General features: G+C 36.8%; 1 protein-coding gene across 1 annotated transcript in view; it reads left to right on the top strand.

The window, feature by feature from the left end:
* FREM3 (FRAS1 related extracellular matrix 3) overlaps window positions 1-24,619 on the top strand; it is a 68,778-nt gene that overhangs the window by 24,605 nt on the left and 19,554 nt on the right. The window contains exons 3-8 of the mRNA XM_010310180.2: window positions 6,850-6,996; window positions 9,555-9,785; window positions 10,036-10,161; window positions 13,159-13,410; window positions 21,642-21,791; window positions 24,016-24,225. Of these exons, the coding sequence (XP_010308482.2) occupies window positions 6,850-6,996; window positions 9,555-9,785; window positions 10,036-10,161; window positions 13,159-13,410; window positions 21,642-21,791; window positions 24,016-24,225 (1,116 nt within the window). The remainder of the gene's footprint in view (window positions 1-6,849; window positions 6,997-9,554; window positions 9,786-10,035; window positions 10,162-13,158; window positions 13,411-21,641; window positions 21,792-24,015; window positions 24,226-24,619) is intronic.

Here is a 24,619-nt window from a genome sequence, read left to right as displayed (position 1 = left end):
TGGCATGGATGGACAGTGTGTTATGATGACTTCCACTGGATAAATAATTTTAGTATAGAATTACAAGTAGTGCAGCAAAGCATGTTATTGTGGGGCTTTAAGGACATTTTTTCTCTTGAGTTAATGGCTTCTAGAAAGACGGTAAAGATATAGTGTAAATGACAAATTTTAACAGAAGGATACATTGATTTAGGTGGAAGATGACTGGGTCTGGGTAAAGATTACTGATTCATGGTAAAAACAGGCCAAAGCAAAGCAACTAAGGCAAAGAACATGAGTAAAAACACTGGAGTCACAAATGAAGTAATGTTCTTTCCTGATTGAGAATATGGGAGCAGATCAGTTTTGTGCTTTTTCTTTAAAATGCATGTAGTTTTTGTTATATCTACAACACGCTGGAACCCTCCAGTCCTGGAGCAGGAGTGGGAAGGGTGGGCAAGCGAAGGCAAAGATGGGATATGACTTTTGGTCTCCTGCTGCACAGGCTTGCCTCATGTTTCATTGTGGGCACTGGCTCATCATTCTCAAATTACAAATCTTTTAGTCAACTTCCAGGTCTCTTGGAATTTGGGAGGATGAAAAGACAAAATCCTCATAATTAGGTTAGATTTGAAAGCAAATAGAGAAAGTAATTCAACCTGTGCATACCAGCTCCACCACAAGCCGCAATAATGGAAGTAGCTCCAATGAAATATGAACAACAGTGTGCCTGTTCCTTTAACTCTCCCTATCTGACCACATCAAACAGGAAAAAAAAAAAAATCTTGAGTATAAGCAGCTTTACATAGGTTCATTAAGGCCTAAAAATTTCTTGATGATAACTGAAATCAGGCATGAATTGTAAAGGACCTATTAAATACCAATTTAAAGGCCATGTAAGAGACTTTGGTGCTGTACCACTGTTTTAGATTTGTGCACTCAAAATGATCAGGTGTACTTTTTTGTCAGCTATTTTTTGCTCTTTGGACAGTTAGTGCTCTTTTCCAACACCTATAATTTTTTCCTATTTTTAACTTGCATATGCTTAAAGAAAAAAGTGTGATACTGTAGAGCAGCCACTTTTGACATGTATTCTGCACTTTGCATTTAGATTTTTTTTTAAAAAAATATTTTATAACTTGCTTACTCTTTGTTTTTGTTTGTTTGTTCTTCACAGTCAACTCTAAGGTCTTTTGAAATGCTGGCATGTCCTTAAAATGGAATTTATGTTATAATCAGACTTAAAGTATTTGGGAGACCAGAGTGATGCATTTCTTTAGAAAGCCATTTCACGAATAATTTGATGTTTCTCTAGATTTTCCTTTAGCTCAGATAAAAGTAGCTGCTGAGAGTAGGTGAAGGAAGATTACTTTTTCCTGAAAGAAAGTGTGTGGGGGTCCTAGGTTGAGAGCTTATGTTGTTGTTTCAGCTCTTGAGACATTCAGGAGAGGAAAATCTACTAATTACATCAAGAGTAAAGACAAAGAACTAGTCCTTTTGTTACATCTTCTGATTTTGCAATTTGTGCTTACAGTCTTAATTTTATAGAAACAATTCTAGAATTAAAAAAAAAATATTTACAGGAACAGTGAGTCCATTTCTGAATTTTCAGTCTGAGGTTATTGCTGGCTGTTTGTTTAAATTTCTTGGAAAATACTTTTGTGAGAACAAAGTTTTCTTGAGTCTAATAGTAAGCCTGCCTGCTGCTTGTCTGAGTAGCACGTTAGACCTTCTGTGCATGCCAGCAAAGGAGGAAGATAAAAGATGATTAGGGATTAACGGCAGCTGTTTTAGCTGGTCTGCTCAGAACAGCCACTTGTTCCTTGTGGGCCAGAATGTTTGCTCATTGCTAATACCAGACTGAGAACATGCACTTGTTACAATACAGCCTGATATTGTTAGTACACACAAACAAAACCCCACCAAACAACAACAAAAAAAATTACCAAAACCCTTTCTAAGTGCATCTATGTAAATGCAGGAGGAAATGAGATATCTGGGACAAGGAAGAGTGTTGTTTTGCTTTGTTGTGCCTTTTTTTCTTTTTAGTTTCTTAGAGTATGACTTCTCTGAAAAAATAACTCCTTGAGCCATAGTACAAGATTAATTTTGTTCAAAATAAAGACAAAGAGAAAAACTGCCTAGTTCCCAACAAATTCTACGTTTTCTGACCTGTTGTCTGTCCCTTGCCCAAGAATTTTTGAAGATTTTTGGGTGGTAGGGGAATGTGTGCCCATTTGTGACTTTACCACCCCTTAATTTTTTAGCTAAAGTTACAAATTTAGATTTTTCCCCTCCCTCTCACCTCCCTTTTTATGTTTTCAACATTTGGAACTATTTTCTTTTCGTACATTTGCATATTTACTTTCTTCTTCTGAACTGGTGGGTTTTGTTCTTTCTTCATTCTGTGCTTCTCCAACTTTTTGTTCCTTTTATTTCCTTTACTGTTTATTCCCCTGACCTGCTTTCTGTCTTTCTGATCCCCTACCCAGCAAATCAAAGCCAACTGCAAACATGCTTGCATCCGCAGAGCAGCTGTTGAAAAGAAACATAACTTCACTTGAAGGAATTGATAGAAACACTGCCAACCACCCAAGCTAAACCAAAGTCTGAGATGGTGGTCAGATGGACTTTTCACCAGAGCAAAAACAAACAAAGTGTCCTGCCATTTGGGTTATTAATGTACTATTCTTTACTAATTTAGAACTGCTGAATATATATTTATGCTGTCTGTGAGGGCTACAGAAAGAAAAGCTATGTTTCATAGCATGCAGGACCCATGTGCCAAGCACATGTCCAACTTTTACCTCCTTATATTAATCTAGTCTTTTTCCTCAAGATCTAATAACACTTGGCATGCCATCAACCTTTGCTTAGGGGTAATAAAACCAAGAAAGCAGTAACAAGGATAGTATTTTTCGGAAAACACTGAAAATGGAGGGCTCTCTTATGAAACTTGGGAGGTTTTTATGAAATTTTCTTTAACAAGAGAGAAACAATTCTGACTTTTAGATTTACGAAGCTGGTGGTATGAGACATCACTTGAAGGCTTCCCTCTTTGGCCAGGAAAAGGCTGATGGACTGTGTAGTGAAAGAGTTAGGGGGCTTATTAATTATAATACCTTGTTGGAGTACCTCTATTTATCATAACTGTAGACCTGGCAACCATCTAATTTCATACTGGACCATTTTTAAGATATGGTTTGTTGTAATTTCCAGTGTTCTCTGTTTCTCTGAAAAATACAAATGTAAAAAACGTAATATGAATGCTTAATTTTTCCAGCAATTGCCCTTGCAGATATATTCTTCCTAAAAATGGCAAAATGGGAAACTGCAAGATTTTACAACTTCTGATGTATGTGCAAATAACCTAATGAATTTGTGTGTTACTTAGAAAACAAATATTTAAGTATATATTTGGAACACACTTTACAGAATAAAATTCTCCTGTTTGTTATTTTTAAAGCAGAAGTACTAACTCCTCAACATAAAGAACAGATTCCTTATCCTACACTATTACCTCTTAAAAAGGACAGAAAATATCTTACGATAAAGATTTAAGCACTTCCTGCTCTAGCCTTTTCCTAGTTCTGAAATATGGAATGGTTGAAGAAGTTGTGAGTAATGACCCTTGCGTTAGTATTGTGCATGGTGCTAGTTCCTCAGCTATCCTGATTTTCACCGAACTTAAGCAGCCCAAGGTTGGGAACCTGCTGTTGGAAGTGCGCCTACCAAATGAGATGTCTGTCTGGAAAGGGGAAAAAAATGTCCAGGAGTATGAATGGGTATTTTGCTAGTAATAGGAAATTATATGAGTCTACTTTGAGCCTACTTTAAGCTTACAGAGTGTTTGGGGTCTGCTTTTGGGATCAGTTTGTTTAATGCAAGAGTTCACAAAAATCCACATACTGAGTTCAGTTGGGTGTGATATACATACCACTGAAAAGTGATGTGCATCTTTAGCTGTCTTGCTCTCTGATCTTTCCTAGTGATGATGAAAGCAAAAGACATTTTCTAACAATTCACGGTGGCTGCTTTGTGTCATCAGGTCCAGTGGTCAGTCATCATATCCTGTGATACACACTGTGCTGAGATTGCCAATGCTATAGGTGACCATATGCAATACACGTTTTTTTCCCCTCACAGTTTCCCAAGAGTATGGTTTTTTGCATGTACTGCACACTAAGGATGGCAGTTTGGGAGGTGTTTTACTTCAGGTTTTCAGTAACATTATGTCATGACTAAATAGTCTGGGGATTGTTATATTGCAGATTAACCTTCCTAAAACCATTCCCACTCTGGCAATAGGAGCACACATTTCCAAAAGAAAGTATCAGTAGAATGCCTGAAGAACGATGAATACGTCTTCACTAAACAGCCATATAGAATAGTGTATTTAGCTATACATATAAGTGTTTTATATGTATGGAGGAGGAGGAGACTGAATGTGTTTCCTGTGTGAGGGAGGGCTGTGCAAATGGATGACAGAGATGTTGGTACTTGTGTCTGGAAACAATTGTGCAGGTGGTCTCATCACATCTGGGTTTTAGCTCTGTATAGCAGAGGTTTTAGCTCTATATAGCAGTTCATCAGTAGTTTCACAATTGAGAACTAGCTTTTGACTGCAGTTGTTGACTAGGGAAATGGGCTGGTTTATCATGAATTCATTATTGAATTAAAGGGTTTTTTTCATGTTGTAAGCCTTTTGGTTGGTTTTGGTTTTAATCTAGTCTTAACTCTGAGTTTTCCTTTGTTTCCAGTCCTTCATTTCTAACCTGATAAGTCTTTGTTAATTTGGAGCACACTGTGCTCATTCTTATTTGTAAAAAACGGGGGGAAAAAAAACCCCAAACCTAAACCACTGAAGTCTGTCAGGAGCTGAAGGCTGTGAAACAAACAGCCAGCAGGAAAGATGTCTAGCAGAAATAGAATAATCATGCTGAAAAGCATGTTTTTGTCAGCAGAAATAGTGTCATTCGTTGTGGTGTTTCTAGGGAAAGAAGAAGCCTTTCTATTTTCTGTAAGGGAGTAGTCACCAAGAAGCACATGTGAATTATGCTTTCAGAGGTCGTTTTCCAGCCTGCACGCAGCAATAGAGTGTCAGCCAAAGCAGCAGCCAAACAGCTGAAAAGAGGTTATTTTAAATATTCCAGTTGTAAATAAGTTTAGGTTTCAGCTTCAACTGAGGAGATTTTTCAGAAATCTGTTTTCTTCAATGCTTTTCTCACAGCATTGCTGAATGACTTGCATTTTTTGTTCAAAGGCACAATTAATTCCAAGTTGTAACTACTTAAAACATCTTGAAATTGATTCCAGGCTCATAGGTTTTACACAGCTGTAACCTCACTAATTACTGGAGTTACTCGCAATGTATAATCTAGAGTTGCTTCTGGTTAGCAGGAGAATCCTGTGCTGGACTTTGCCCTGCGCTTTTTAAGAGCCTGAGGCAACTCCCATAGAGATAGCTAGTGTAAGAATTTGCAACGTTAAAGCGAATGAGAATTACGTGGCGATTTTGATTAGATGTCAACCGCGCACTAGTAGAGAATTAAGTCCTTTAATCCAAAAGTTTCAGTGCTTATTTTATCCAGTGCTGAATTAGTCAGCTGATCTCATGTTGTGTCACCCTTCTGTAGCAGAAGTACGTAATTATAGAACAAAATGTGATTTTTATTTTACAAGAAAAATGTTAACCAACATTTTTAACAAAAAAAAAAACCCAACCAAACCCCAAGATGCTAGCAGGATACAATTTTCTATTTTATTAAATTGTCTGTTTCAGAAAGTAGAGGCTTCTCAATATCTTTATTTACTCTTTTTTGCAAATTTCTGTTCATTATGTGGAAAATCATCAGACAAGTGGAAGACAGAGTCTTATTAGTTCTTGATGTGGGCAACTTTTTTCTTATCTCTTCTTATCTTGTCTATATACCTTGTCAATATCTATAAGCAATGAAAACTTTCTGAAATTAGATGTTATAATCTTGTACTACAAAGCATACTGCATGCAGCATAAGGACTAATTTTGCTAGAAAAAACAGTCAATGAGCTGGAAGCTTACGACTTCAAGATCAGTTGTTATTTGATTACCTTTGTGTGGAAACAAGGGATTTGCCACATCATATAAGAATATTACAGAATACTTCTAAAGAGTTAATTTTCCAAAACAGAAGAAAATTACAACATAAATTTTGTTGGCTTTGTATATTTTAAATAGCATTACATTCATAATTTGAATTTTTTTCAGTTTTCCTTTGTGTAATGCAAAAAAATGACTTTGCTTTCCTGAAAGCAAAGAATAGAAGCTTAGTCACAATTTCCAAGTATTTTTGCACAATCAATCAATATGTAATTCATTATATGATATCTTCCTTATGTGATACTACATGTTGCCTGCATTTACTAGGAGATGCTGAGTTCAGCTTGTACTCATGTTTGATGTTGATAGGCACATACTAGCATTGTTAAGAAGAGTCAGTAATATGAGACTACAATGTGACCCACCTAAAGCCTCCCAAAGAGTTATTTTCACAGCTTAATCCCACTCTTGACAGAAATAATCTTTGCAAAAGTAATCTTTGAGAGTTAATAGGTAGCTTAATTAGGGAGCTGGTGTGCTAGGACACAGGCTGTGACCCCTGAACTAGCTCCAGCCTCTTGGAAGGTGTGTGCCGGTCAACCCTGGAAGGTCTGGGAGAGTGGACCATTGTGGTTCATGTGATGCATCTCTGTCCCTTATATCTGCATATGAAAAAGCAGGCTGGCTTTGTCCTGAGGTGATATAAATATACTTAAACAATGACCTTAGGGAATTCTAGTTGTGTTTTGCAAACTATATGTAGTATTAAGGACACTTTTTTTGTGGCACAGGGGGGAACATGTTAAAGAGCCAACCATTTCGACTGAACTGGGCTTGGATTTCACTGGAGAAGGAGAACTACATCGTAGATGAGAACTCCAGAGTTCTAGAGGTGACCATTAGACGCAGAGGCTATCTGCGAGAAACCTCTTTTATCAGTAAGTAAATAATGTTTGAAGCTTCTTGCACCAGAAAAGGCAGCTGTTAAGGAGCTGTTCCGTAGTTGCTTGTTCCTGTGTTTACATAATAAATGTCAAATAGTGAGAACAACGATGGTATAGATTTTTATTGCTTAGATGTGGCTATGTGTTTCATTTTTCCACTGCTGCCACTCAGAAATCTAAGTGAGTATGTATATTAGTAGATGTAAGAACAAATCAATAAAATGAACTTCTGCTGTTTGCCCCGGTGTCTTTTTCCTGAAGTCACTTGCCAGACAACAAAACAGAAATTGGGATACTCTATTTATTTTGGGTAGGAGAATACATTTTGTAATGCTTTAACTTTGGCTATAAGTAAACAAATAAGTTTTTGAAGTAGCTGGTCTCTGTTGCAGAACCAAATTGTGAAGTTAGTTACAACTCCTTCCTTTACAAGGGAGCATTATGCTGACCTTTTTGCTATGAGAAAATCCAAAAGCTACTAGAAATTCTCAAACGGTCATCTGCTAGCTGAGGTGGCCGGTATAGAGCACACTGACGTTACGAGTGTGCTCTCATGGGATAGCAGAGTACCCAGTCGTGACAGCTCTGCAAAGTAAATAGGAATCATAGAAATCTTTGCACCATTGGAGCGACTCAAGCACTGAGCAGAAAGGTCTTTTTCTCCCTGATTTAAAAACAAACAAAAAGAAAAAAGGTTTAAAGTTTTAGGTTTTTCATCATTTGATCCCATGCGTGGCAATATTTGCTTTGTACAACACTAATATATCGGGCTATTATTTTAGTATTAATTAAATCAGTCATTCAAAAACCTAAGCAGTTGTAGAATAGAAAAACTGTGGGAATTTAGGAATGATTTAGGAATTAAACAATTTAGGAATGATTTCATACTCCATGACCTTCAGAAGCTCTTCGCTAGCCATCAGGTTCTCCCACAAACACATAGGCCATTGATGTGAGAGGGATTAGTCATTCTCAACTGGGGAGGTAAAGTGACTTGTAATTGCTGGTGTTGAACCTTAATAAAAAGATGCTCATATATTTGAACTAATGCTGGATTGAAATCCAAAGGCAGTAATGAATTTCAAAACCCCATGGTGAGTTAGAGATCTTCGCTTCATTACATCCGCAGTTGGATTCTGCCAGTAGGTGTGCACCTTTGATTAAAATAAACAAGAAACCTAGCTGTAAAAATATACAGGCTTAAAAGTGTGTAACAACTCTTTGTATTTAAAAAATCTTCTCCTGAGTGCCTTCCTATGATATATTTTTATGTACGGTACAGTCTCACTTAAAAATAATTTAAAAAAACATGTAGTGTTTGTGCTGCATTAAGTAGTAAAAGCTGAATGAATCCTCAGTTGTAGCAACCTGCATGTGGGTTTCCAATAAAGCACGTTCATTTTTCTGGATACTGTTTTTGCTCTTTCAAAACGTGCATGGTTTACCATCCTTTTCTCATGTTGCAGGAAAAGCCATCCGATGTGAGTAGCAAACAAAACCTACTTTGAGTTAAATCCTCATCTGCTGCTTTACTTTGAACTAAATTAATTCATCTCTGTGTAACTACCCTCTGCGATTTTTATGAAGATGAGAATGTGTAGTCTTTTAAACCTGTACAGTGAAAAGATTCTGCTTGGATAACACCACAGCAGAGAGGATGGATATCTGACTAAGTATTGCAGTTTAGAGTTACACAAGGAAGAAAAAATGGGGGTGGGAGAGAAGCAGCAAATTTGTATAGTCTGGTGGACCCAGTAAATCCTAAGAACATTGTTCTGTCACACAGAGTTGCAATTCCACATCAAATGTCTAGTTATTTACTCACCTAGCTAGGAGAGCATGCGCAGAAGCAAGACTTGGACAAGTGCAAAAGTCTTTAGGGATTATTTAGTGTACAGGTGAAAGTGATAAAAGTACTTCACAGATCTTAAATGTGTGTAAGTACAGCACGGATACAGAGCAGTAATAGAAACTGTAAGCACAAAGTATTAGACATGTAATGATTAAGTTTTCTTTGAAAGAGCTGAGTGGTGGGGTTGTTTTTTGGTTTGGTTTGCTTTTTTTTTTATCTGGGTGACTAAATTATACTTTCAATGAAGCCTTGAACACCTTAATTAACATAAATTTCTTAACAGACTGATACATCTTTTCTGAAGGCATAACTGGAAAACTTTTTCCACGAATTTTTATATAGATGAAAAATTGGCCCTATTGAACAGTTATGTTCAGTCATATTTGATAAATAACCTCATGCCTCAGTAACTTTCATGGTTGGATAGGTTTTAAGTGCCCAGCAGGTGAAGTCAATGGAATTTTTCATGCTAATACAATTCTTTCTGCACACAAATGTTTGCAGGACCCTACTCTTATGATCTATTTTTTCATGAGCTATGCAGCAATATTAGAGAAAGTGTGATATAACCATCTTTATTTTTTTCCGAAGGTCAGTAATTGCCCGATTAGCATTTTAAAACTATTTCATGTGGTTGTTGTTTTAATTTTATTAAAATATTAAAATACACGGAGAATAATTCCTCTAATTTTTTATGCAGGTATTGGAACCAGAGATGGCACAGCAGTAAAGGATAAAGACTTCAAGGGGAAACCTCAGAAACAAGTCCAGTTCAATCCTGGACTGGCATCTGCTACATGGCAAGTGAAGATATTTGCAGACAATGAATATGAGACATCTGAAATATTCCAGATTGTTCTGTCTGATCCAGTTATGGCTGCTCTTGAGATTCCAGCAATAGCAACAGTTGAAATTGTGGATCCTGGTGATGGTATGTATCACTTTTTGTTCCCCGAAAATTTGCAATTAGGTGCAGTATTGTTCACTTGCAGGTTCATTGAGTACCTGCAAACCTCTTTGCTCTGTTGTGGTTCAACCTTCTCTTAATGCTTCACCTAGCTGAACAAGGAATTTGTATTTCTTATTAAATCTCTTTCCTGGCTAAAGTCATACTCTGTATGTAATGTCATACTTGTGTTCAGCCTTGGTCCCCCCGCTTCTCTAATCATGTTTTTCTTCAGTATCTACAGTGTATATTCCTCAGCTGGAATATAGAGTAGAGGAAGACATAGGTGAACTACTGATTCCTGTTAGAAGATCTGGAGATGTCAGTCAAGAGATGATGGTCACTTGTTCTACACACCAAGGTATGTTATCTAGCTAGGTAACAGGTTATTCAGCACAATAATCACGTTTAGGTAAGTAAGAGAGCAAACGCAGTTGTTGTTAGTAAGCAAGCATTGCCAGTAACTTCAGTAGCTGGAACAAGGGGTTTTTGCAGGTAACTTAGGTGTGTCTAGTTCTCTGCTTATGGAGTGTTTTAAAGCCCCAAATGTAAGAATATGTGCGTGTGTATGCACATGTATGTGTATATGTATACATGTATGTGATATATATATATATGTATACAGATATGTATAGCTTTATTTGAGGAGAGAGCTTTTTTTTTCCCTGCAGCTTTCCCTGCTAAAGAGCAAATTCTTGTTCATTCTATTCCCTCTTGTTTAGAGGGAAAAAAATGATTCTTCTAGTCTTAAGCCCTGTACCTCGCCTGTTGTTGAAGATCTGACTGATCATTGCACCTTTGTATATACCTTAAAGGGGAACGGAGGTCCCCACTGGGGGGGTTTCCCTGTTGTCAGTGTTTTGCTTTTAGACTATGTAGCTGGAGGAAGCCGAGTGAGGGCTTCAGTTGATTCAGCAAGAACTAGTATTTGAAAATTGACAGACTACAGGCATTATCACTTTTTGTTTAAACATAACTGATGCAGAAGGCTGCATGAAGCAATGATCTGTCTTAATAATGCTTTTTATCTCATTTATCTCTGTGCTATCAAAGGCGGCGATGTATGGAGTTGGTCACGAACCACAGAGATGTAGATTTAGAACTAAACCATTTCTAAAATAAAAAGAGGTTTGGGGGGTTGGTTAGGTTAGAAGCCACCTATAAAGTTCAGATTACAATCCTGTCTTTACTAGATATTCAGAGATGTGTGAATATAAGTTTGTGGTGGTGTGCTGACTTTCAGCATGGTGATAGTGACTCAAATACTATAGTTAATACAGACCAGTAATTGATAATGTGATTCCTCAAGTTGTATCTCAAGTTTCCCAAATATAGTTCTTGACTACAAAATAAGCCTGCTATAAACTGAAAAAGCAAGATGGCAGAGAAGAGAAAATATTAGATACTGTAAAAATACTAGATATTGTGAAGTATATCAGATAACTCTTAATTAAAACTAAAATGTGTATTCAAAAATAGATTTAATAAAGATAAGGTAATGGGCATTTATAAATGAAACCAGGCTTAAGATAGAGGTTAGCATTTATCCTAAGCAGTGAAATATGAAAGTTTTGATTGAAAAAACTGGTTTTCATATAGAAGTCTTCTATCTGCTAGTCATAGCTTGAGAGACCAGCATTCTGTATGCTTCATGGGCAGGGAAAATTGGGAATCATCTTCAGTTCTGTGACTTATTTAAACTTCTGGTTCAGAAAATCCTTTTAACATCTTTTGTTTCTATTTCACCCTTACCTGTAAGACTCAGCCTGAGTGGTTGGCAGGAATCTTCAGTGTGTCAGGCATTCAGAGGTCATTTGTTCCTTCATCAGTGACTTATAAGGGCTTAATAGAATTTCTCCCTCTTTTGTTGTGTATTGAGGCACAGAAAATCTTACAGAGTCACTTAAGGCTTTTTGACCTGTCTGGACAGCCTGTTAAGGCTCTCAACCTGTCTGGCCTTAATAATGCCAGCCATTTACGCAAATGCACAATTGCTGCAATTGTTGTCATGATCTGTGTTGTTTCATAAAAATGCTGCAGTAAAATAATTTTTCTCAGTTTTCAATGTGATAAGCATAGAAAACATGACACTGTCTCTCATTTCGTCTTTCTTAGCCTGCTTAGTAAGTGTCTGAGACATTACTAACCCCTGTCCGTGGTAGAGGAAGGTAATGCATGTTGTGTGTACTTACTGTGAAAATCAGGCCACTGAATGCACTCAGAATTATGTGGGTTAGAAGGGACCTTTAGAGGTCTCCAGTTAGGCCTGCTTCTCAAAGCAGGAGCAGCAGTGAGGTGGGACAGGGTTGCTTAGGCTTTTGTCCCCTGAAAATTCCTGTGGACCCAGGGCAGGCCACTGAGGAACTCCACTTGTAACTGGCCTTCAGGTGGAGTACAAACTATTAACCACCATCTTTTGATCCTGGTGATCTGGCCAGTTTTCACCCATCTAGCAGTCCACCCAACCAAATAGTAACATCCCAACTGGCAACAAGGATGCAAGTAGTGCAAATCCACAGCAGTTCTTAGGTTCATATTGCATATAAACCTTACCTTTTTTTTTTTTTTTTTTAAAACAAGTATTTCACACAAATAAATGCGGCAGAAGTAAGAGGGAGGAATTTTTTTCCCCACCTTCTAAGAATCACACAGTGAGGTAAATGTGAAGTTTAAATTCACATTCATTTGTTCAGGAAGAATCCTCATCCTAAAGTCGTAGGGACTTTCATAGACATTCTGATCCATGAAATAGTGTGTAGAAGTGATAAGGGAAAACATCTTGCCATTTTCCACTGCAAATGTTATGAAATGTGGTCAGTCATGTGTGGTGTTAAATCAGGTGTGGCTCCACGTCCTCATCTTTCAACAGCAAAACCTATCTGAGGGTTTTGCTCCTTGCCTCTCCTAACTGCTTTTGCACTCTTTTCTTCTTCCCATACAAAATTGCTTTTTATTTTGACTGTTCAACTGCTGATGGGGCTGTGCTCTACATAATTTGTATTGAAGCATATTTTTGAGAGTTTTTTTAATTAGTTGGCTCACTTCTCTCACCTGGTTGAAGTGCAGCCCCACAAAAAGGCTGAGTAAGGATAACTGGAAATAATAGTAAACTGGGAGCAGGAATGGTTTCATGAGGGTGCTGGGTGATAATAAGAGCCCCCTGAGCCATTTTGCTACTGGAGAAGTAGTAATTATACATAGGAAGAATTTCTTGTGTTTAACTTGTTACCAAAGGACATTTATTAGTCAGTTCCAGTATAAAATGCTTCTTCTGTGTTTGTTTTATTCAAAGGGCTGTAGTTCTTCTTCTTTAAAGTCCTGAGTCCCTGTAATTGATTTTTACCGTCTCTCCTCATAGGTTCTGCTACTGGCACAGTACCATCCACTGTCTTGTCTTACTCTGACTACATCTCACGTCCTGAAGATCATAGCAGCATTGTTCATTTTAATAAGGATGAGACTGAGAAAATCTGTTGTATTATCATTATTGATGACTCTCTCTATGAGGAAGATGAGACCTTCAATATTTCTCTGAGCATGCCAGTGGGTGGCCGAATTGGCACTGAATTCCCGAGCACTAAAGTAATAATCTTGGCTGACGCAGATGATGGTGAGTGTGAAGAAGCAATTTTGTTTTGCTGGGACTTTCCTCTTTGGAAGTTTTACTGATTAAATAATCTCTTCCACTGTGTTTTTGTTTTTTAAACAGCTGAAAGCATGGGTATAGGATTTGCTTACTCACTAGCAAAGCTGGCAGAACACACCTGAACTATGTTTAAGATACAGTGTAAATATGTATCATGCACTACAGCTTACACTGTTTTGTTATTGCAGTAAGAGTCAAGGATTGGATTTTATTTTCTTTACTGGCATAGGACTAGATGGCTGATTCATTACTCTGAAGTAGATCTGTGAGGATTTACTGTTACTGCAGCAAAGTCTGTGATTACAGTAGTTTACACGGGTATTATAGATGAAAACATTTGTATACTATCAAACAAAGCTAAAGAGTAGAGATAGTTAATAGAGGCTAATTTGTCACGCACAGTAATTCCCAGTGTGTCAAGATTAGTGCACCTTTAAGGCAAAAATGCAAGTCTTCCTTTTTTATAACGTTGGAGGCACAGAATTCAATTCAAGAATTGATACTATTAGACAGAAACAGAAGAAAAGCCATGTACTTTGTTGTCATACTTCTGTTTGCTGTTTTAGTCCCCATCTAAATCTTTCTTGCTAATCCAATCTTGTGAATGTAATTGTGCTAAAGTAGGCAGGAGTTTTGTACTGTGATTAGACAAATACATGTTATACAGTAGTGGTCAGGTTTGGTATTTAAGCTATACTGAGCTGATTATTTGGAGCTTTTGATTAATTTCATAAATAATGAGAATTTGGGGGCTGATTTCTGTGTCCTGCAATAAAAAAATAATTTTCACTCTGTTATATGAAGCTAAAGATCAAGGAGAATATTTCTACTAGCTGCTGTTTATTTCTACCCTTTTGTATGTCCCGCAGAAGTCAACTAGCCAAAACAGACACAGTCAAATTGATGAGAGGAAAAATGTTTTCTGAAATGGAATGTGAATGGGCCAAAATAATCACGAGTGTAATTTCTCTGAGGCCAAAGAATTTACATCAGAAGTGAATTTGCCATAATGATGACATTAATAAGAGTATCATGGTCTTTAGCTGGATGACATTTGTGAGAACAGGACTTTCTATTCTAGTCTTTACTAGACTTTATTTTCACGGAAAACAAAATTATTTATTATCAGCAGATCAAAACTACTTTCTATGCTGTTTTTAATAGCAAATTATTTTTTATATATAAAGCTAAATTACTATATAGATAGTTATTTTATATTAATTGTCAGAAAATTCTAAACTTGGAATGATTGTTAGACTCATCAAAGGATTAAGGCAATAGTAAGCTTTTTTCCCAACTGGAAAAAGGCTGAGTGCAGCCTTGATATGGGATGTGACTGTATTCGCACAATCCTTTGGTCAAGTTGATCATGATGAAGTGTGCTGTGATGCCTCTAACAACAGGGACTGGAGAACCCTATGATGAGAAAATGAAAGAAATTGAGAGACAAAGACTTTAAAATATATATTAATAGAATTATTTGCAGCATTAAGTGATAGTAGTAATGTTGTGTTAGCCAGCCCTAGAAAAAGAAAAGGAAAATGCAAAATTTTATTGTTAAGATCTGATCATGTTCCAAAACTACTTGTATCGATAAGTGACCATACACAACATAAATTAATGTTGATTCAGGCCATGATTAGCTTTAATATAAATGAACCTGGAACTTTTTTGCATTTATTGGGCTTTTTTTTATATTGCAAATTTTTACAGAAATGTCCGTAATATTGGCACCATTTCCGGAATGTTACAGTTTTATGAACTGCTTAACAGTTCCAATAAAAAGTAGGTAACCTTGCAGCAAAGTACTAGGCATAGTCCTTCATGTGTAATGGCAAGCTCTGAGGTCTGAACCTTTTTGTTTGTAAGTACAGATGGTAAAAATACAGCTGAGATTAAGTAAAGGGCAATATAGCAGATAAGCTTGAATAATTACATCACAAGTGCTTAAAGACCTGCAGAGGTGTTAAACTGTCAGTGTAGTCAGTGGAGGCTTTGTTGATAGCAAGATAAGGCCTTTGACAGTGTAGAGAAACGTGCAGCTAGGACCACATACAGATATATGCAGTGTGATTGTGTTCCTTGCTATAGCAAGTAATGTGGGAAATACTCCTCACACTTTTTCTAAATAAAAGTAATTTGGGAACAATTACTTTGCTCTTTTGTTCACCCATGATGAGACTCTGTGAACACTTCCTGTCATACATATAAAAGCAAATACCTTGTGCTAATTTTATTCATAACATTCCTCATCTCACAATGATCAAATTCAAAGAAAGCTGGTTATTGCTTGGTATTAGTAATGATATTGCTTAACATTAGTAAGATTTGGAGTAACAAATATATTTCTTGTCAACAATTTTTAAAAAAGAAGAAATTTTGGAGAGAAAAGGCTTGAGTTTCTTAGGCCAAAGCAAGCTGTATGTAAATGCAACAACTTCAATGTCAATCATTTCAGTGCTGCCCCATGTCAGTGAAAATTGAAGAATTAGTTATATTAAGTGGTCTGAAATGTTTTCACTAGCGTTAAGCTTTACAGTAAGAAGGAAAGCCACTTAAAGTGTCATCAACGAAAGCAAGTATGTTGTCAGAGTTTGTTAGTGGAATTGCTGCTGTTTAAATATTTATATGAAGTGGTTCACAAAGTATCTATGTATGTATCTCATAAGAAACATTCTATTGATAATCAGGTGAGATAAATACTAGGCATTCAAACACTATTAAATTCTCTTAGTGACTATTCCCATTTTGAAAGTCTGATAGCAGAGCACCAGTAGGAATGGAAATTATTTTTGTCTTGCTGGCTGTTCTGTTGAGATGTCTCATGAGAGCTTCATAAAACTTGTGAGATAACTGGTATCCACAGTGTTGTGTGTGTGAGGATGCAGGAGAAAGCAGTTTCTTGGGTTTATTGTTTCAGGGTTTGAGTTTTCTTACATATATTCCACTCAGGTCTCCCTCTCTGAAGGGTCCTATTTTGCTGCATTTTTAAATAAATGATTCTGTATAATGACCTTATACTGGAAAATAAAGCACAGATTACAGTGACTTTTTTCTCTGAAATGCATGAAAATATCCAGTATTGGTTCTGTACACAGGCTTGTTTTCATCTCTCAGATTGCAACTGTAGAAACTTATCCCTGTTTAGCATCTGAAGGATTCAAATTTCCACCATCTCTACTCAGGTGTGATACAGTTTGTCTGTTATATGAAGGCATTGATCAAAGCTTGAAGTATGGTTTGAGAGGTATATGCCCAGGGATTCCTTAAAGAGAAAACAGACTTTATAAAGACAAGAGTTCTAAAATTGTCATCAGGAGAGGCCTGCCACAAACTGCTTCAAGTGAAGATCCATAGCTCCTCACAGACTCATGTTACATGCACTGAAAAATGAGAAATAACTCATTAGTAGGTCTCAAGAGTCTTCGGAGTCACCAGTTTCATATGGCTTAGTGCATGAAAAAGTTTAAAACTTAAATATCTCTGAAACTAATTATTATTCCACATTCTCATAGCATCATAACATTTAAATAAAGGAAAGTGTTAGTTCAAGAATTAAAAAGAAAAAGAAACACCAAGTTAATAGTCAAGACATAATGCCTGTCCTTTGATCGAGGGTCTCTCCAAGCCAGAGAACAATGCAGGTTTTGTGGCAGACCCTTGATCCTAAACCAGTAAGCTCTGAGTAGTGTATCATTTTCCTGTAATGTGGGCGCCTGGGAGCACACTGTCCCTGTCTAGCTGAACAAAGGGTCTGGTTGTTCAGTAAAGGGCTTTGAAGAAATAGGTGCAAACAGCTTGTGGTTTTTCTAAGCAAGCGGAAATCCATATTATCTCTTTGCTTGTGTGTTTAAGTGGCATCACAGGTAGAACGGGTTTCAGGACCACAGCTTTAGAAAAAAGAAAATTGACTTACTTTCCAGGCCAAACTAACACTTACAGCTATTATTTCATGAAGGAAAATTGATTTTAAATTAAAGGTTTATGGCATTTCATGGTTGAAATCACTATTGTTTACCAAAGATTACCAGTTAGCTCAGAGGCTGTTCTGCTTTCTTAGTTAAATGTTCAGTAATTAATGTAATGATTTTTTCACTGATTGTCCTAAAAAAAAAAAGAGAAGAGTATAAATACACAAATTACATCCACTTTTAAAACTGCTTTTATTTTTTTCTATTTTTTTTAATTGATGATTAGCTTTTGAAATCCTAAATAAGGTACGTGTCTTTAAAATACATTCTCCTGGTAGAATTTAAAGAATGCTGAGGTTATCTTTGGGCTCCATAATAAGAATGGATTGTGTATCAGAGACAAGTGATTAATTTGCTGTAATAATTGAGTCACAAGTGTCGTCTTCCTTGAGGACTGGACCTGTATGTTTAATAGCCCATTGACTGGTGTTTATTATCCCTACTATTTTGGGGAGAGTAGGTGCATCTAGATTGGACATTCAGATACTCTGAAGACACGGAAAATGCTGTTGAACATTTGACTGGTCATAGTCTCCAAGGAACAAATCTTTCCTGTTGTACTGTATTTATATGGGAAACATGTTAATCTGAAAGATTAAAAAAAAATAATTGTAGAGATACTTTTTAAAAATCTTATTTTCATCTGCTTGTGTTGGAAATGAAGAAAAGTATTTGCTTGCTCAGTATTTTTCATTGATAACACAATAAGACTGAGAAACTTTGGATTATTGCAGCAAGGATTTCACGTTCTCTCAGCAGGGGAATTATAAGAAGCTTAGCACAATTTAAGATGACAGATTACAATGAGTATAATAGAAATGGGAGAGATGACTGTAGTAAGAATAATATGACTGATTATTGCATTTCCTTAAGCTATATTTCAAAACAAAAAGCATGCTATCAAAAGAAGCAGCACTGACATCTGAAGTTATAATGTTACAGTCCACAAAGTTGTAGACACAGTATGCACATTTGGGGGATGGGGGGGGGAAGTTACTCTCCCAGTTAAGGAGGCTGATATTTTAAGGCCAGTTCAAGATAGTTAACATGAACTGCAATAAGCTCAACTGCCTGATCTCTTGAAACTTCTAAAGAATTTACAGCCTGTATTTAAGCTGTGCCTAAGGGAAATTGAATAGACTTTTGATATTTGAAAGCAAATTCCTATATAAATAGAGAAAATCAACCAGTCTAAGTTTTAAACTAAATCTAGAATCTTGGACACTTCTTTCAGATGGGAGGAAGGAATGGGAAAGAATAGATGCTGTTGTATTACAAATATTTTTTTTTTAAAAATAACAATAGAAATAATAATTTTCTTTACAAAGATTCTTGATTACTCTTGCCAGAGTAAATACTTTGCATTGATCGTCTTCATGAAATGTGGCCAAAATTCTAACAGTTTTTGTAAGTTGTATTTTTCCAAATTATTTTTCCACTCTTGGTGGGAGACCCCAATGATTTTTCTGCCCACTCAGTTGAAGCAGGCAGAAATCCTGGTCCCAGTGACAAAGATATAACCTGGAGTGTTGCCATTGCCTTGTGCAGAATTACTCTTTCTGTGCTTTACACAAGTTGGTTAAACAGAACTGTAACCTCTTACAAGGCATTGTTAGTCACCTGATAATCCATTACGTGTGACAAAAAGGTACACGTAAGTTTGGATATTTGAACTCCTACTCTTCTCCTCAATGTGTGGGAAAGACTTCAATAGTAAAAAATGCATAGCCAGTGGGAAGGGAATGTGATCATCTTCAAACTCTTACCTGTCACAGCAGGGGGAAAAATGCCAAAACTGGCAAATAACTTGTCATTAAAACTGCTGGTTGGAGGGGTGGGAGGAAGGTGGGGAGAAAAATTTGTGTTGGGGTACTCCTTTAGGCAAAGCAAAACTTTCTTTGAAAACAGCTTGAAGTATTTAATTGACATAAAATGAGACATTCAGTTTGACTTTCAGTCATGATACCCTTTTTTCTAAAACACAAAAATACTTCAAGAATTGAAAATGAATTTTTCAAGAACAAAGCCAGCACCTTGAATCCCCCAAAGGCTGCAATTTTTAGCTAGAAGTCCTGATGAATTGATCTGTCCCTCAAAAAAAACATGTTTTCAAAGAGCTTTGTTTTTTGTTAAACTATTTAACCCATCATCAAGTGTGTGATTTCATTCTCTAACCTTTCTCTCGAGTTTAGCATACAAAAGCATTGCTTTGTCAGACATCGTGCTCGGCCGACTAAGGAAAGCATTTTTTTCAGCCTGTTTAAAGGTAATCGATCAATAGGTTGAAAATAGATGTTAATGCAATCCTGCTTGGAACACTTGTACCTTCCTTAATACTGTGTGCTGAAGACTCATTTGCCTCTGCAGCAAGTCTTTGTGATTATCAGGGTTTGCTCTGATGGTAAAGTAATGCAAAGGTTCACAGTTCAGTGGCTCAGGAAAATTACAGTAAGTATCCAAAGGTGCCTACAAGCTGGAGTGGCAGCGTTTATGTAGGTATGGGCCAGATGGTGTTCTGATGTGTTTATATATACATGGAGGAAGCAGATAGTGCTTGTAGGCAAATACAAAATTCTCAATTAGGTGAGCAGTGCTGTCTGTCCCTGTTGAGAAGAGAATTTAGCTAGATATTCTCCCCTGTTTGCAAAAGAACATTTATTTAGGTTTGGGAAGGTGAGATCCGGAATGTAAAAAAATTATTATTACGATGAGGCACTTTTATTATTGGGTTGCTTCACATTATAGAGAAAAGCCTGTGTATTCTTCTGTGTTCTGCTTGCCACATTGAGTCATTGGAAATTGTCTGTCCCTTTTGTAAAACTGGCTTTAAGCTCAGTAATAAACTGAGCTCTGGAAAACATCAGGTAGCCAAAAATTAAAAACTCTTTATGGACCATGGTGGTTTAGTCTAAGCTTCCATTTCCCCAGCTATAGAAGACAACAATCATGACTTCTAAAGCTTTTCAGAGTTCTTTGAATTTCCCCAAGAGGTACAGTAGAAATGCAGAGTATTAGATGAGTGCCAGGCTTTTGTGCAACTTCAGCTTTGGCAGTCCTACTAAAGAAGATACTGGCTATTGTGCTAAAATAATGTTGCTGTGGTATTGGAGAGATTCTCTACATTGTGTTAATATAGATTAGTAATAATATGCAACACAGACAAAATGTGTCAGGCTTTATTAATACTGATAGTAAGATAAAGCCTACTATTGTTTAGGTGACAAAAGTAAAGGAGGCCATGTATTGAATTTAGCAGACTCTATCCATTAGTCAGTAAAAGCAGCAGGTACATGTCTCCAGTGTGTGCTTCTTCATTCTTCTTGATGGGTATTCAGAAAGGTGGCTAAATTGGCACTAGTTTGAGACAGTCTTGTGAAGTTTGATCTCTTATGCTAAACAACAGAGTCTGCTTAAACCCAATTTAATAGTGACCTTTTCCATGACCTGGATTGTGCAACTTTTTGTGTTCCCTATGAATAACTAAAGTCAGTTTACCACACTGAAGAAAACAACAGCTTGTAACCCTTCAATCTGCCATGTCCATGTCAAATGTATGCTTTGAAAAGAATTAAAAAGGTTTGTTAAAAAGTCTAAACTTGTGAAATCCTGTGAACTGCCTTTATCTTTCAGGGAGGGGGGAAGGTATATTTAGGTATATGTTTCCTTTAATAGTAAATTTAAAAAAAAAAAAAATCTGCCTTGGTTTACTTAACAATAATAGAAGAACAATCCCATGTCTTATGTCTGTGTGACTACATAGTCCCAATCTTTGAAATGGCCATTTTACTTTGGATGGTAAGGTAAACAACCAGTAGGCTAAACAGCTGGCTGTGGAAGATCTCTGTCAGCTGCAGATAAGATCAAAAATACAGAGATATAACACTTTATTTACATAATTCATGGAGTGTTGAGTTTGTTTTTTAAAGGATAAAAAAAACCCTTACAATAAGTGGTAGGCAGGTGCATAATAATGTTCATGTAAGTGAGCAGTAGATTTTACTGGGATTTACAGGAGAAGTTGGTAATGTTGTGGGGTTTTTTGGGTTGGTTTTTTTTTGGGTTTTTTTTTTTTTTTTTTTGCAGCTGTTAACATATTAAAAGTCAAACTGCAGAGTTTGAGCACTAAAAGTCAGACTGGAGAGTTTAAGCACTAAATATACATGTGCACAAGAGCAGGCCAAAAGAGGCTCTTTCAAAAATATATGTACTTCTCTGTATATTTAGAACCTGCTTTGTACTTTGGCAACACTGAATATCGAGTGGATGAAAGTGCTGGTTATGTGGAGATTCGTGTCTGGAGGACTGGAACAGATCTGTCCAAAGCAGCTTCTGTCATGGTGCGTTCCAGAAAAACAGAACCAGTGTCAGCAGAAGGTGAGTTTCTTATAAAAATGTCACTCAGATTGATTTAGAGTATGTGAATATGAAAATGGGATATCTGGCATTCACTCTTATTTATCTGGAGTGTATATATGGGGCGGACAAGTTAAGTGAAAGACATCAGACCTGGATTTATCGGGTAGAAAACATGATATTTGTGTCCCAGTTGTGTGTGACAAGGACAGCTTGGCTAAGCTCACTGACTTTCTGATGGAGACAACGGATGTGAATAAAATGACCATTAATTTACTCACATCTTAAATGATGGCAGATGCTGGGAGGAACAGCTGGAGTAAAAGAGAGAGTATTGTCTTTATAGCACTGTGTTTTCCTGGAATAAAACTGAATTTACAGCATAAATCTGCAGGTGCCCTGAAATGATGCTATCGGTACATTAGCCAAGGAAGCTTTATTTATCTAGGAAAGCTGGTGTACCTGAGATTTTAGGGTGTCTCAGTTACTATGGAGAGTAATTCTGGAAGGCACCACCAGTGTGACCTCCAAGGATTTCCTCTGTCCAACACTGACCCAAAATACCCAAAATCTGGTGACTGTCTCTGTAAAACCCTTTTTTTTTGTTTCTCAGTCCCAGTGAAAAGTCATTTTCCCTATCAGACTTTGGGAATACTTAGGCTGGCCAAAATTTTGCAGTGCTGTTTAAAGATGTTGCTTGACTTGCTAGTTGCTGAATTAATTTTAAGGAGCAGTTATAGCTGCTGGGTGTCAAGGAAATCAGTTGCATTAATGAAAGTTTTTCTGTTCAGCCCAACAAATTGATGACACGCTAGCAAGAGATAAATAAGGCTTCAGAAATTTTCATATTAAACAGCCTGAAAGCAAAATTGTCTTTTTTGAATATGTATGTGATAGATGATCATATTTACTACCAAAATAACAAAGAATTACAGCAACTAGTAATGCAGCATGTCTGACTGAAGGGACAGTTAATTAACTTACAGTGTACATACATGAAAACAGTATTTGACTACAGTTACTGAACAACAGAGAAGTGCTTAGCAAAATAGACAATGTATGTGATGAATACGTGAAGACTCACTATTCAGGAGAAGAAATAGGATTGGGTCCTACAGGATTTTCTGTGTTGTGTATAAAGTAGCAAACTGATGTCGCATTTCTAATCTTGTATGTATAGGTTTTTTAAAAATAACTTCTGTTAAACCCTAGCTATGAGATTTGGAAAAAATACCCTTTTCACTATATCTTTTCCTAATTTCAAATATTTATAGAGTTTTGCACACAAAAAATATATTAATATGGTTGTATATGAAATGCCTATGCAGGCAATATTGGATTAAGGAAAGAACAAAACCTGTGCAAGAATTGTCGGTCTGCATAATGCACAGAGCCGACCAGGGAGGTCAGCTTTTATGTGGGTAAGTGTTCTTTGCCTCTAATCCAGAGGCTGCAAAATGATATGTAGAAGAAAAAGACACAGTTGCTTTTAAGTGTGTAAATTTCAACAGACTGTGACAAAGAAGGGAAAGGATTGCTGTCATTACAAGCGACAAGTAGAACATTTAAAAGGAGATAGGGAGGAACATTCTGGTTAAAAAGAAGGCAGTATTATGGAAATAGAATCTCAGTGAAACAATGGGACACAAGCAAAGGAAGAAGTGAAGTCATTATACAACTTCCAGTTTAGATTTAATAGTCTCATAAACACACAAAAAAAGTCATTCTAGGTGTTTTCACCTGCACTCAAGCTGCCTGCTTCTTTTAGTGATGAGACAGTGGTAACAGCATGATTTTCAAGCTCAGTGATCTAGCCTAGTGGAAGACACTTTTTCTTAGGGTGCAGCTGGAATTATTCTGGGACAGACATCTGCTCCTTTAAAGGTAAATAGCAAAGTAAAACCTCATGTATGTAGTCCAGAGTTGAGGAAAAGGTTAAATTGCTGTGGACATCAGGTCTGTTGCATGTTGTTGAGTCTGTAGCCTGTTACTCTGCAATTTAAGGGATCTTAAGTTTTAATTGTTCTGATGGCATAAAGAGTAAATGATGATCCAGATATGTATTGGTATGTGTGTTGCACTGTATGTTCATTGTTCGCAGATGTATTTGCATGCGACAAAAATCTAAATTAAATTTTCTCCAAGATAGCAATAGAAACAGCTGCAAACACATTTCAGAAATGTATAAGTGAATGTTAACATATAGAAGTAAGTGACTGTACAAGTCTTGTTGCTTCTGAAACAGCTGGAGTTGATTATGTGGGCATCAGCTGTAACCTGGATTTTAACCCGGGAGTCAACATGCAAGTTTTTCGAGTGATCATCCTTGATGATTTGGGCCAGCCTGTTCTGGAAGGTCTGGAGAAGTTTGAACTAGTTCTCCGCATGCCTGTGAATGCAGTGCTTGGAGAGCCTAGCAAAACTACTGTCTTTATCAATGACACCATCACTGACTGTAAGTATAAAGTGGGTGGGGGACTTTTTTCAAGGGTTTTTCCTTTTAGTGTTTAAGTGCACTTAGAAAGTGGAAGAGCTCTTTTGGCAGTAGCATAAATAAGTGCCGTGATACATCATTTACCCCAACTACGATGTAAAGATTGACAGCTGTATGCTACACCCGAAGTTGGAACATAGGGCTATAGTGCTGTTCTGTACTCTGTCCTCCTTCTCATTATGTACTTGAAGATACTGTTTTGGACAAGCTAACAAAATAGTGGAACTGTGCCATGAGTGAAAAATACATTTGTTTATGTCTGTTGCATTAAGTCTGTTTGTTTGAATAAATGTTCATTTTGAAGGTAGAGAAGCCATAGGGATTAAACATTTTTCTCTAGTAGTTATTTGAACAC

The sequence above is a fragment of the Balearica regulorum genome, chromosome 4 (genome assembly GCF_011004875.1).
Source record: "Balearica regulorum gibbericeps isolate bBalReg1 chromosome 4, bBalReg1.pri, whole genome shotgun sequence".
Lineage (NCBI taxonomy): Eukaryota > Metazoa > Chordata > Aves > Gruiformes > Gruidae > Balearica > Balearica regulorum.
The sequence above is the reverse complement of the archived record's forward strand: the minus strand, read 5'-3'. Positions and strand labels throughout refer to the sequence as shown.